The sequence below is a fragment of the Thermobia domestica genome, chromosome 8, assembly GCF_964235325.1.
Source record: "Thermobia domestica chromosome 8, izTheDome1.hap1.1, whole genome shotgun sequence".
NCBI classification, from domain to species: domain Eukaryota; kingdom Metazoa; phylum Arthropoda; class Insecta; order Zygentoma; family Lepismatidae; genus Thermobia; species Thermobia domestica.
The window spans coordinates 160,083,428-160,098,632 of NC_137461.1; the positions used below are offsets into that span (position 1 = coordinate 160,083,428).

The following is a 15,205-nucleotide window of genomic DNA, read 5'->3' on the forward strand; positions in this document are numbered from 1 at the left end:
GTAAATAATCCATTGTGGTCTGGTTCATGAATAATGTGTTGTAAGAAGTGATTTTATAAAGGATTTAAACCTTGTTACATTCGTAATTAAGTAAGTTTACAATGATAGAAATTAGGATGAAAGTGTGTTGGTTCTTCAATAGCAGACTACAAAACTACAGCACCCAAGATGTGGTTAAATGATTTGTACAGTATTTCCGAATACAGCTCGAAACGCAATCTATTGCTCCAATAAAATGCATTCAAAATATCGAATTAATTGTGAATTTGCTAAACTATCATCTAAGGATGTTACTGAGGTAATATGTTCTTCTATGCCTAAGAGGTATAATTTGTAAATTCAAAATAAAAAAAAAAAAACCTAACCTAACCTAATGTTATACTAAAACTTAATAGTTTTGTAGTTTATAACATGTAATTTTCGGACTATTATATGGGCAGTCATTTTTATAACAGGACTGGGTTCAATTCTTGTTTGCGGTACCAAATTTATGAGTGTTCGAGGTTCAATTCTCATTTGAAAATGTTTGGTAATCGTCACTTTTACAACAGCACAATTCGATATCTTCATGTCTCTGGTCCGGATTCGCCAATTGATAAAATTATAGGTTTGATTCCTGTTTCCATATAGATATTATTTTACTCATATAGCCAAATCATAACAGACCATTCTGTACCAGAGACGATATCGTTTTAACGTCTCAGTCAATAGTCTCAATGAACTATGGGAGTTAACAATGTCAGAAATCGGACTTGAATTTGTTCAATAACGAAGAATCTTCTGCTCACAATCGTCCTTACACCACGATGATGACTGTATCCACATATAATATTATAAAATGTTGTTATATGTTTATAAACACACCATACACAAGTGAGTTAAAACTAACTTAAACTAACATGCCATATATTATCAATTCATAAGAACACACACACACACACACATATATATATATATAAACACATGTCAACGCAAATGATCAAAACCATTCTTATTATTAAATATTATTTTAGACCATCTTCGAATATCTATCTTATTTTTCTTTTCTTTATGTGGTTTGGCCAATACCTACGAGTAAATACAAAGCACAAAAAACTTTCACAATATGAATTAAAACACTTTAATATTCAATGCACAATTGTACATTTAAGAAACGCTTCAACTTTGGAAGAAAATACTTTTAAGCCCATTCGAACTTTAGCCTCGGCATGGTCGATAAAGTCATGACGCAAATTCGGAATACAACCACGAAGCTATACAATTAACTATTCTTTCACGGACAATTTCACTATCAAAGTTTCAAAGAAAATGTCGTGGTTTTACTTCATAGTATTATGATTTCTACATCACTCTGACATATGAACTTTAGCGTTATTTAATTCATTTCCTACGTAGCAATCTTCCAAGTGTCTCTTCACCGTCATCACCAATATTTCTCAGCATGTAACATTATTTTGCTCATTCACTGTTGTGGGAGGGAAATTAAAATTCTTCATAGCGCAAAATATTAATGAATTATGTTTGACAAAAAGAATTGATAAACACATCTTTAGTTTAATTTTCTATATTTCACATATAACCTCGATGTTTGTTGATATAAATGAGATAGTGTTACTGTAGTCGTGTCCAAAAACAAGAAGAAGAATGCCGTGGCCATGTATAGGACGTCGCAGCGCTTGAAAAACCAAACACACGTGCGTTTTGAGAGGCTCCATCCTGGAGATCCATTGAGCTACACGTTCACAAACTCACTTTTAAACAAAAATATGATTTAACATAGGGAGTTCCTTTGAGGGTCCATAATATACTCGTAAAATGGTGTCCGAAAGAAATAATTACTTCTCCTGATCCATCTTGAAATTTGGTTTCAAGTATTCAAGATTGAAGATCTTGGGAATAAATTTTTCATTTGATCCATATTCTTCTTGTTTCACTACACTTTTAAAGTCTGAAAGAAGGTACGAAACTTCGTCGAAACAATCACGACATGTACGGAAATGTGTATGGGCGTTCATTAACGTATGGGCTTTTCGGTATCAAGTTTTTATACGGTCCAATAACTTTGTATTATTATTTTTAAACTTTCATTTGAGTATTTATTATTTATTACATTTATATTTGTGAACAAATATTTAGAAAAACATTAACACATACGATTACAAAATTACATGTAGTCCTATTTTGAAAATATTCAATATACCAACAATTCAAACAAAATAATTTATTAACTTTATTAAAATATATTGGTTTATATAATGTAGTTGGTTTATAGGAATCTTTTAGCACTAAAACAAAACATTATTTTGGAGCAAACTTATCTAACCACAACACTTCATAAAACATGCATAATATTCAAATGAAACATTTCATAAAACTAAACATTTTAACATAATCAATCAAATTCCTCTAAATCACAATTTTACATGGAAAATCATAATCTTACTACGTAAAATACCAGAAATTATTACCTTTCTTATGCATACATAAGAAATATTAATTCACAAAGCAATAGTAAGAATTTCAGAAAACTTTCTTAATATCTTTTTTGCAATGATAATAAAAGAATATAAACAACATTAGTACTTATTTATGTTATATTATACAAGTTAAACATACAAATTGATGTATTAAAATATACATATGCGATTATCTCTTCAACATTCAATGAAATATTGTTTTGATATCATTTTAATATTTCTTTTTGCGGGATATTTCAACATAAAATAAAATAGAAAAATACGAAAATAAATTTGCATGTCGAGATTTAAAATTATAACATTTCAGCGCATTCAAGTTTCTTAATTAACTTTCACTTCGCAATAATTCAACTGTGAATCTCTCTGGTCCCTCGACAATGACCTGCATCGCTAAGTTAAAATGGAAACCATACCGACTTAATATTTATTTGACAACCAACCCTAGAGTGAGGAGAAAGGATAGGATAAAAATTTAAAAGAATAAAGAAAGTGACATATATGGAAATAGTCTACGCCGAGCTTTAAATAAATGTAATATAACCCACAAGTGGAGGGAATTCTCACTCCATAACTGATAGTATCATTTAGCATATTTTACAATGACTAGGAAAAGATTACGGCCGTCTGGAAAATCGCCTATGTAATCACAGACGTCTTCTTCGGATACAACTTGGTTTTACGCATAACTATGTTTAAATGAATCACATGATTAATACATACTACATCATCGTGATGTAAATATGTCTCTTTAGGTTAATTTTCATCATTAATATTATCTAGGGTCTGTTATCACACCTTGACCCTACTGTGATCGATTGTTTAAAGTAACATAAAGAATTTGTGAATTTACCAGCATAAATTCTAACACACCAGAACAGAAATTTTGGCTATTCAGAGGGTTCAAATATTTATCAATTTCCAATACTTCATCCAAAATCTTATATACTCTCTTGTTATTTTCTCGCGAATTTGCATTTCGAGATAAATATATAATAGTTGCAGTTAATGCGTTACATATTACTGAGTCTACACTATTTTCTATCTCAGAATTTTTACATTCATTTGAAAGTAAATTGTAATATTCTTTTGAACTGTGTTTAGCCGCAAGATCTCGCCAAAATTTTCCAGTTTGGTTAATTGATTTCCGCATTTTGAAACGATCTACAGGCTGTGAAGAAGTTTTGATCGATGATAAATATAAGGTTGGGATCAGTATTTGATCTATCTGCATACGAAGTTACATTAAATATATTAATAGATACTTGCAAGAATATTCACTGCTATATTACACCATTTGAACACCATTTTCGTAAAGCAAAGAACTCCTTGCCATACCAACTTTTAAATCAAACAATGAGAAAAACATTTGTATTTATTTAATTAAAGTAACTCTGGTGATAAATAAAACACAGTTCTTACCAGAGCAAAATGAAATATATTAAAAGCTATACTTACAATGTGTTACAATTTCAAGGACCTAACGTCCTCTTCATCAGACACAAACACTCTGTTTGTGTCTGATGAAGAGGATGTTAGGTCCTTGAAACTGTAACACATTGTAAGTATAGCTTTTAATATATTTCATTCTGCTCTGGTCAGAACTGTGTTTTATTTGTTACTCTACTTATCCGGAGCCATGGAGTTTGTTCATAACTCTGGTGATGTAGTCCGCGAAGAGTCAGACGATCTATAACTGAATGATAGTTACCATACAATTCCTTAAGGAAAATACAAGGAACCCGAAAAATCTTTGCCTCATAAAAAATAACATTTTTGTTAGATTAATTATGGAAATCTAGGAATTTATTGGCAAACTAATCAAGTTTTTCTTGGAATGTTAATATCCGCATGAGCACCTTTGGTAGCACGTAACAATCCAGGTGATATTTTATTTTCCTTCATGTGTTGGCTAGTATTACTAGTAAAGTGGATGCAGTAACTGTCAATAACCTGTCTTTCAACGTTGCAATAACTGGTACGGTGTTGTATACAGAATGTTCTCCACGTAACCACAGACAAAATCAAGATCGGTAAAGTCAGGAAGGCTGGTAGTCCAAACTGTTTGTTTGCCATGATCAATCCATCATCTGGGAAACATCGTATCAAGGTAATCACAACTCTCCTCACTCCAATAAGAGGAACTCCATCTCCCTGAATAATAACTTACGTTATTATTCAGCAATTGGGGAACAACAAACATTCGAAAATGTGCAGATACGGTGGTATTCTTCGTAGAAATAAGAGTTGACAATGCATGAGCGTATACGAAACATTCACTTTCAGACTCTGTCTGGTTTGCCCTTACAGAAATCTTGAACGTTATATCTGCTCACACAACCATTTACGTGATATGTACCCTCTCTCGAAAAGCAAGACGATTCAAATAATTCCGATCAACTTCAATTAGAGACCATTTTTGTTGCAAAATCATATCGAAATATGTGGTCATTGGGGCATAAAGGCTGAAAAATTTGCACTCTCTTGACACAGAATAATTATTTGTATAAGACATCATGCAGATTACTTTTTGGAATTTGTAATTCACTGAAGCACGGAGGATAGATTTTTGTGACTTCGTGGATATTGTCGCACTGTTTCACGGGTTTCTGCCGACATCGTGATAAACAGATCTTGGCAAGTGCATCACAGATCCTGTATGCATGAACTTCTCATACGTATCACTACCGAATGCTCCTCGTGTTGGATGGCATCTTTCTATATGTTGTTTAAAAGTTGTTGTGCCTTCTTTTAAGAGACCATGACTCGTAAAAGCCAGAGTACACGTTAAATCTTTTTCTGAGCCAAGCACATTTCAGGTTTCCTGAATGTCAATGGGTTCCCACTGAAACTACATCAGTGATACCTGAAACATAAAAAAAATCCACTTGATTAATTTTCCAACTTGGCACAATTTTCACACCTCTATCATTATTGTAAAAAAGTATTAATTTTTATAATAAGGTAAATACTTCAAGGACACAGTATTCGGTTATTAGTGGTGGGTTGAAGACACACATGGGTGGTTGAAAAATAATATAACTTATTCTCACCTTTTTCAAGATGGAGAAACCACAGGTGGAAAGTCGCCTCTGTATAGTGAATATATGAGTTAAATTTTTATTGCAAGCTTGCTCATGCTTATATGATTAACATACGTGCCTTCAGCACGGAAAACTACAGTTCGATTCCGGGTAGAGGTTGTGTAGTTCGAATCCCAAGTTAAGATAAGACCACAACTTATATAACATCAGTGCTGAAACGGACGCTAAACACCAAACCTTCAAAAATAATAATGTCCATATCTTAATATAACATGAAATACGAAAAATTTGCAGGTGATAGACATGGAATGACCATAAAGAAAAGTCATTTCGTTTTAGATCAAGGCTAGGAATGACTTATTCTTGCTTCCAAGCTTTTCTCCATGATAGCAAATACATAATAAATTTGAGACAGGATTTTCCTCCAGGAAAACTTTCTTCTTTCCCTCTTTACTTCTTACAATTAAAACGATGTGCTGGAGCTTAACGCTTCTATTCAACATGGAACCTATTTGAGACTTACACCTATCGCTTAACGTAGAATACATAATGTACGTGTGCTCATACGGTGAATCGAATCTGGTTCTCCTTAACGAAACGCAGTAATGCTACCATTTGGCCAGTTTAATTTGAACAATATTTTGTGGGATAGTTTTTTGTTTCTATATTCATTTATGTTGTTTCCAGTACTTTAATGATTCTATGAAGTTTCTCATCAGTCAACAAAAATTTAAGTAAACAAAATAATTATTAACATATTTTGAATTAATAATTATTCAAAATTTCTTTGCATACTATATATATATATATATATATACAGTAATAACTTACATATGTACTAGTATTTCCTGACGAGATGAATTTCTATTTTATAGCTGAGAAGGATTTAGACTCTAGAACGGATGATGCTTTCCTTATCAAGTTTCTAAGACCTTGTAAATTTTATCCAGAAAGTGCCTTTCGTATGGTAATGTATTACATTCACTTACTTTTTAATATATTTTTATTTTTAGTTTTAATCTCGTAAAGCTAAATTTCATGTATCTAGGGTAATACACTCAAATCGTATAAGGTGTATAAAATTGAATCTAAGCTCAGGAAAAATATAATTTCTTAATTAATTATCACTAAACTTGGATAAAGCAAAAACTAGTACAGTCATGTATTTACATGTAATGCCGATTATATAATGAAGGAATTTGACATGTTCTGCTGATTGGTGAAAAACAATAGTAACAAAGTTATCCTAGATAGAATTATATCCTAATGATAGTGCCAACGGTTTTAAGTAATTGAGAAATCACGCTGACATTAATTACTCAAATGATTAGTTAAAAGAAAAAAACTTTCTACCAACCAACACAAATATATGTTTACAGAATAACAAATATAGACGTATGGTTAGTCTTCATGCTTTACAATCCAAGTTTTCAGGTTCGAATTCGATAGTAGGATGTTGATAAGAGTTGCTCAAGATTTTCCATCAGTTCAATGATGCAAATCTCGAGATATTATCTTTAAGCATAGATTCTGTCCGACTTCCTTTTTTTATTACTGTTAATTGTTAGTGATGCCAGTGGAAATGGGCTTCCCAGTCCTATTTGGAAGTTTATTAAATAAATAAGTAAAGAAATACTGTATACAGTAGTAGTTCAAATAGGGATATATCTCATTTTGGGATGAAATCAATCTAGTCCTTTGAATTAAAATAACATTAGAAATCTCAAAGGTTCAAGGAGTTCACCAATCTGCCACTTCCACTCATAAATAATAATAATAATAATATATATATATATATATATATATATATATATATATATATATATATATATATATATATATATATATAGAGAGAGAGAGAGAGAGAGAGAGAAATATATATGTATGCTGGATACTCTGTCAAGTACGTTTTTTTTATAAACTTTTTGATACGGTAAGAAGTCTGAGTTCCTTTGTATCTGAGGAATACTTTGAGACTTAAAAGTACTTCCACTTCACTTTTTGGAGACAAGATAGCACCAAATCTAGTCACGTGGGCAACACTAACTGAAGCGTTTAAAGTCACAACATTACCCCATCAGGATTCTGCCGCCTACAGTCGGACAATTTGTCCATGCCGACCAGATGCCGCGGTCGAATTGCCGGCGGCGGACGCCGACGTCTTTCAGCGCGATTTTCGACTGCGATGTATAGTTGTCTTGCCGAGCTGTCGGCAAACAGCCGTAAAGGCACAGTAAATGCGCCGACGCCGCCGTCCAAAAGAAGCCGGCATAAGGAGTCGGCAGAGGGTCGGAAAGAGGCCTTTCCGACTGTTTTGTCGACTCTCACGGTCGGCAAAGAGTCGGCAAAGGGCATTTTATTTTACGATTTTTGACCGCTTTGCCGCCTCGGCAAAAGATCGGGAACTTTGAACAAGTAGATCGTCGTGCCGCCGCGGACAAGTGCCTGCGGCCAGCCACCGTCGACGGCGGCAATTCCTCTTTCCGACCGCGACTTCCTGATGGAGTAGGGGCCTACCTTACCATAAATTTATTTTACGACTGTTTATTGATAGTAGAGGACTTCTGAACATCAACTACTTTTAAGATATGTTTGAAATGCTAGAAAATTATGCAGAAAAAGTAAATTTTATTATTTGGTTTTAACGAATGGTTTTAAAAAAATAGGTAGAGATTAGATATTGGTGCAAGATTTTATTGTAAAAATTGTAATGTTCTTTATTATCTTCAAAAGTGATAAAAATAACTTGTGACAAGAGTAATTTTAATATAAAGTTAATCGAACTTAGCATGTGAAATAAAGTTGAATAATCGATATCTATCTATCTATCTATATCTATATATGTGTGTATAATGGATTTTTCCTGCTGACTTAAATACGTATAATATTTTTATTCGCTTTGATTCCAGGTATACATTGGTATGGAAAACACCAATATAGTATATACCAAAATGCTAGTGTCTGGATATAAGTTCATATTAAATGCTAGTGTTTGGATATCAAAGTAGTAACTCACTTCTTATTATTAGACTTGATAGTTAAACAGAGCCATGTAATAAATTGCATTATCTTACGCATTTCAAAAGATGAGAATACGTTTATAAGAAGTACATGTATTTACTTATTTAACAATGTTTTATTGATACTATTTAGTTTAATGATGTAATATTCATTCGAGTAATGCGATTTTATATTCAACTAAAATAGTTTACTATTTACTACATAAGATACATAAGATTATATTGTACTTTCTGACAATTACTTTAAACTAAATAACATCAAAGAAATATAATTTAAGGTATAAATATGATAGTTGCATAAGTTTTTTTTTTTTTTTTGTAATATATTCCACCGTTGCGACATAAGTTGTCAACAACTACATGTTTATTTAATCATTTTATTTACAGTTTATTTTATTAAAAAACTTTTGAAAGAAATATCACAACAATGAAAAACAAAAATAAATATTCTTAGTAAACTTTCTTTAATTACATCCTATGTATTTCGACCTATACACTTTGTTTTCCATTGCTTAGTGTTACAATGCACAATTATAGATTAAGCAAATGCATCTACAAACGCACAACGATAATATAAGAAGTATTGCATGTATATTATTCGACAAAAACTGTTTTGGTACATATGCATCATATATAATGATACTATATTTTATATTCTTTCATTATTTTTTCTTACAGCTCCAAGCTTATTTTAAGCATATGGAGAAACACAAGAAAGTATATGTGGAGATGAGCCCATTTAAGAAAACAGGAATAATTGAGGATGAGTTAGTTCTAGTATCACCAGTTAGAGATGACGAGGGTCGCAGAGTTATTTATGTTAATTATGGTAAGCGAATTTTTTTTATTATTATCTCTGATGATATAGATGTTTGTAGATTTTCTCTTGAAAATTAATTAATCGTAATTCTTTTCACACTACTTTGATAAGGAAAAATAGGTTAGGATATAGAAATTTTATCCAAATTCGCATATAATATTTATATTTTCAAATTTATCTGTTATAACACCAAATATGCAATACATACATTGATGAATATAGTTACTCAAAAATGTGAGAGGAAAACTTTCAATCTGGCTCTGATTCAATTAAGTTTACGCACACAAAAAGTACAGCTTCCTAGAATGAACAATATTTTTATAAAGAAAAATTGAAAATAGTTTATTCCTGAATAACCTATTTTGCCTTAATATAGTTCTTAAGTATTTTAGATATTATTATTAACATACAGAAAGTAGATAAAATATAAGGTGACTATGTTATGCGAAAAAATCTAGTGATACGCATATAACTGGAGCCGTAAAGAAGCTGCAGTCATAGATACGGATTTGACAAACCTCTACTTAATGAATGTAAAAATACAAATCAGTTAAGTCAAACACGAACGGATACAAACATTTTACAAACTGGGAGCTGGACAAAAGTCAATTATTTTACTTTATTTTATTTTCAAAGAGAGGTTCTCACTAGAAAATTATATTATGAAGAAATATCTAACCATTCTTGTCTTTGATGAGAAATGATTCTAATCCCAGTACAAGGTACGGGTCATACTCCTCTTGTTTTACTCGGTGGAAATAGAGAAAAATATACTTTTTTTGCATAAAAATGTAACTCCTTAAGGAGAGGAGGTAACAGCCAATAATGTAGCAGACAAATGTAAAATGACTACACTTCAGTAGTAGCTCACGGAGGCCTAGCAGAAAATTCAGCCAGATAGTATCTGCAAACTGCTATCAAATAAGTTAACAACTATTTTTAAATTTTCCTTGTGTTGTAAATAACATGAAAATAACCTTTTGTCGATGGTTATTTTCATCAAATACCTGCATTATTGAACTGAATAATCTTTTTAACAAATACTAAATCACTTAATCTATGCCATCTTTGTTTCTCTTACTCATTAATTGTACGGGAAATTATTTTTCTATTTTCTTTCAAGTAAACTGGAATTTACTGATTTCTTGTTCAAGTCTGGTTAAATATGTATTATTCTAAATGAATTTCCATTATACATAAACTTAGTATTACTTAAATTAGATTTAATTATTACTACTAAAATTATATGTAACAAAATGTTACGATACTATACAATATATTAGTTCTTACGATATAATAGACGTTTCTAAAGATTCGAAGAAGAAGTCAGTCAAACCAAATTCTTGACATTTCAATTCATTTCAAAGGAAAAAGAAAAATAATTTCGCAAATAAATCAAGCAGCCCCGCAAAATCATGTTGGAGGTATTCACGTCGTTAATAAAGTTAGGTAAAAACTGAATGATATACTTTCAAAAATAACATTTTCTTTCTTGTTATTGAAGTAAGTTAAGTTCTTGTTAAGTTCAGTAACATGTTCCTAACTGTTAGCAGTACTTGTGATATGATAGGAGTATGAGTCTAACCATTAGAAGAACAAACACAATCATAGATAAGTACAGTCTGCTAGTTAATTGTGTATTTCTGTACATATACAATACATAAATATATAAACAACATTTTCTAAGAGAAGAAATATTCCTAATTAATATTTACAGCAAACGACATACTTTTCTTGCGCCATAAAATGCGTTTAAACACAACAACACACTAAGCAAGGCTATATAATAAAAATACATAAAAACACGAAAACGTAACAGTTTCAACTCACTAATTGTGTCTTGATCAGACTTCCACTCCTTTTCTTTCTTTCTTGACCTCCTTTCTTTTACTATCCTTCCATTTATTTATTTTTCTCCTCACTTAAAACAACGTCTGATAGAATAGTTATAGGGTATTTTCCGAAACTGAGAAGGAAAATAGATAAATGGAAGGATAGTAAAAGAAAGGAGATCAAGAAAGAAAAAAAGGAAGAAAAGGAGTGGAAGACTGATGAAGACTCAGCTCGCGAGTTAAAACTGCTATGTTTTCGTGTTTTGATATATTTTTTCATCACATAGCCTTGCTTGGTGTGTTGTGTTGTTTGGCAAGAGAGAAACAAGGCCCGATAGAACAGTCAAAATTCGTTTCTCTCGATTTTCTTAAAAACTAAACTTATTATAGGAATATAACTTCAATAATTTCAGTTCGTTTAATTTGATTTCATCTATCGAGCAATATATGTAAACTTTCAACATTATTTTAGTTAGCAATAAACTAAAGTTTAAGAGTTAATTAAAATCTTGAGCTCTATCTTACTAACCATGTTGTAGTATTGTTACTGTCATAACGAAGAATGCAATAAGGATATACTTCAGTGTCAATTTAGTCTAAATTGATAAGGTGGTTCTCCCACAGCGTTATTTTTTTTTTAATTTTCAAACCAATTCATTTTTCTTTACTTTGTCAAAACTACGCACTAGCTTTTACAGTCACCTTCATCATTTTATTCAGCTTAATGCCATCTATTGATTGATATATATATTATATTTAGACATCTTTTCAGTTAAATGCTAATAATATTGTAGAATTTACAAAATAGAAAAGAATGTTGGGGAGTGTAGTGAAAACTATTAGCATAATAATTTCCTATAATTTTAAAACTATGATCTAGAATTATTAAATAATGTTGTTAACATATGTAACAGTGCATTGTATAAGTTTAACAAATTCAAGCAAAACCTGTAATAAAAATAAAATTCACCATTGTTTCTATTGAATTCCTTTACAAATAACTATAGTTGAGAATATATTTTACCTATCCTGCTCTTCAATATGTTAAATCCGTAAATATACTTAGAATTCTTTTTAGAATATTAATGTAGTAAATGAATATACTTTCTTTTAGCATTATGTACCTTTCACTTTAGGTGCTTGGGATTCCCGGAAATACACATTAGATGATTTGTACAGATACATCGTCATGATGATGGAGTTAGGAGTGTGCGAACCAATCACACAGATCAATGGAGGTGTCTGCATTGTGGATATGAAGAATATGTCGATAAGCCAAGTTTTTTGTCTGACACCCAGCTTTGCTAAAAGATGTGCTGACACATTACAGGTAATTTGCCGACACGTATCTTTATATAATGGTCGTCATAAAGTTATATAAAAGGCATAATCAATAATACAATAGATAATATTATAATTATTATCCAAGACAACTTCTGTAATCATTTAGAATATCGCACACAAATAATAACATTAGTGACAATCACACTGAGGTTTTTAAAGAATGACCATTATAATACAAGAAAATACAGGAAGAAAACACAAACGGTAAAGATTTTAGCGAAAACATCAATTCGATTTAGAATATATTTGATCTAACTAGTATGAATTATTCCCTCATTCCTATATACTGCATATCAATATAAAGGAAACTTACGCAGTAGTTTGCAACGTGTAAGATGTGTGAGGTCAGGGACGGATCCAGGGGGGGGGGGCGATCGGGGCGATCGCCCCCCCCCAGAAGAGGTAACTTTCTTGTTTTATATATATAAATAAAATCCATCCCAGAGTTTGGAGCCCTTAAAAGTAGCATTATGACAACCCACCGCCCCCCCAGAAGTCGGTCCTGGATCCGCCCCTGTGTGAGGTGGTAATATTCAGGACGCCTTGCTGTTGTCAATGGTTTCTTTCGTAATCGTCTCTACCACAGGGTCGTATTCACGGGGGTCTAGGGGGGCCGCCCTTCCCTAAATTTTCAAGGAAGGCTTGCAAATGAACTACATATAATATGGTGATGAATTATATGATTGGATCGGATCCCCCTAACTTCTACCGGACCCCTCCTAAATTTTTGGGCTGGCTACCGGCCTGTTCTACCATAACAGGCGGGGTAGAATTGAGGCATGAAATGGGCACGTCGTGATGCAAATTAATCACAAAGATGCCAAATTATACATGAGTAATTATTTGGCGCAAGTTATGTCTAAGGTAGCCAATGTGTTGGGTGTATCGCGAAGAACAGTGCCTATGATCATATCGGCCTATATAACTCTGACAAAAAAAAAAGACAGAAAATCATCGGCGAAAGATATCAGTGTGTAGAAGGGAAATATCAATGAGAGATATTGGTGAGCAGTGAAGAGAATTCACTAAGGATGAAAGAGCAAATATGGTACAAGTGACTGTTGGGACTCAATCAGAACACTGAACAACCTTTTGTGGCAATCAAATTCAGATGTGACTTTCATAAACTGAAGGACCATGGTAGTCAGGTTGCAATTTTCAAACAGTTGATAACCACCAACAACGCTTTAGAGCGACAGAAATGATCCATAGAAAATGCAAAACAGATCTAAATACGTAATTATGTCCTCTTTCATCTTATTTCTATCCAAAGGCTGTGTTTATAGCTAGCAGATGCTAATAGAACGTTGTGCTCCGAACTGCCTTATCCCTACATGGTGGCTGCTCTATCATGCTGTAGACCGAAATTTCCTGGTGTTCCATGATTCCTGTGATTACACTCACAGGATGTATTGTTTCCAGTAATTATGTTGCCATTATAGACAACCACGTGCATCCTATTTGTCACCTGTTGTTTCTGGCCAATGACGCAATTTTCCAAGATGACCATGTGACGATTCAGTTCACTGGAGCAATTGAAGCGTGATTTCATGAATACTGGGAGAAACTACAACGCCTTCTCCCAAATCTCCAGACCTCAACATTATGGATTACTGCTAGTTTTGTGATTTAGACTCCGAAGCAGATATCCTCATCCATTCTCGTCAACGGAACTGAGTGCTCCACTAGCACATAAAACACATGTTGTCAGTTGAGGTGTGAGAATTTTCTAATTCACGAAACTATTAAATTCACAGATTACACTGGTCGGTAAAATGAAACTTTTTTTCGCTCCCACGAACGAAAATAGGTGATTCCTATAGGTTTCGAGCTCCTGAGTTCGAATCCGTAACCCGTTTTTCTCCCGGACATACCAGTTTTCAGGGAGGAGGGGGTGTTTCATTATCCGCCTAAAGATGCTATTCTCCACCCATAATAATTTGCACGTTATAATTTAAATATCAATATAAATTATGCAGATAAAATTGCATAAAAAGTTAAAGTTTAACACTTACGTGTCACTTGGTTTTCCTACTCCTCTTGTAATTACTACAGGGTGTCTCGCGTGTCACATTCCAACAGAAGTCTGCCAACATATTCATACTCCATTTACCACTGTAGCGCCTCTCCATGGTAGCTATTTCCTGGTGAAATCTTTCCCCATGTTTGTCAGAGACCTCCCCCAAGCTGTACATTTCAGGGAAGAAGTCCAGGTGGCAATGTAAGAAGTGTAACTTTAGGGACATATTACATCCCATGTTACGAAATGAAGTAATTAACCTGCCCACAATGTCTTTGTAATCAGGTGACTTATGATTCCTTAGAAAGTTACTGCACACTTCTCGAAAGGCCTCCCAAGCCTCACTTTCCACTTCATTAAGCTTAGAAGAAAATGTTGTATTCTTAAAAACTTCTCTGATTTGAGGTCCCGCAAAAACACTTTCATTCACCTTGGCCTCGCTGAGTCTTGGGAATAGTTTTCTGAGATGATTAAATGCTTCACCATCCCGGGTTCAGGGTCTTGACGAAGACCTTCATGAGCCCTAATTTGATGTGAAGGCGTGGTAAGAATATATTCTCCGGATCCACAAGACGTTCATTAGTCACGTTTATCTCCCCTGGGACCAGTTGCTTCCTTGGCGGCCATTTTGTGATGGTGTACTGATCTTTG

The 15,205-nt window shown here is 32.9% G+C and overlaps 1 protein-coding gene across 5 annotated transcripts in view; it reads left to right on the forward strand.

Moving 5' to 3' along the window:
• LOC145693315 (clavesin-2-like) overlaps positions 1-15,205 on the forward strand; it is a 159,172-nt gene that overhangs the window by 102,282 nt on the left and 41,685 nt on the right. For all 5 annotated transcript variants that reach the window (XM_081769193.1, XM_081769192.1, XM_081769191.1 and 2 more), the window contains 3 exons: positions 6,394-6,485; positions 9,217-9,367; positions 12,327-12,520. In XM_081769193.1, coding sequence (XP_081625319.1) covers positions 6,394-6,485; positions 9,217-9,367; positions 12,327-12,520 — 437 coding nt within the window. The remainder of the gene's footprint in view (positions 1-6,393; positions 6,486-9,216; positions 9,368-12,326; positions 12,521-15,205) is intronic.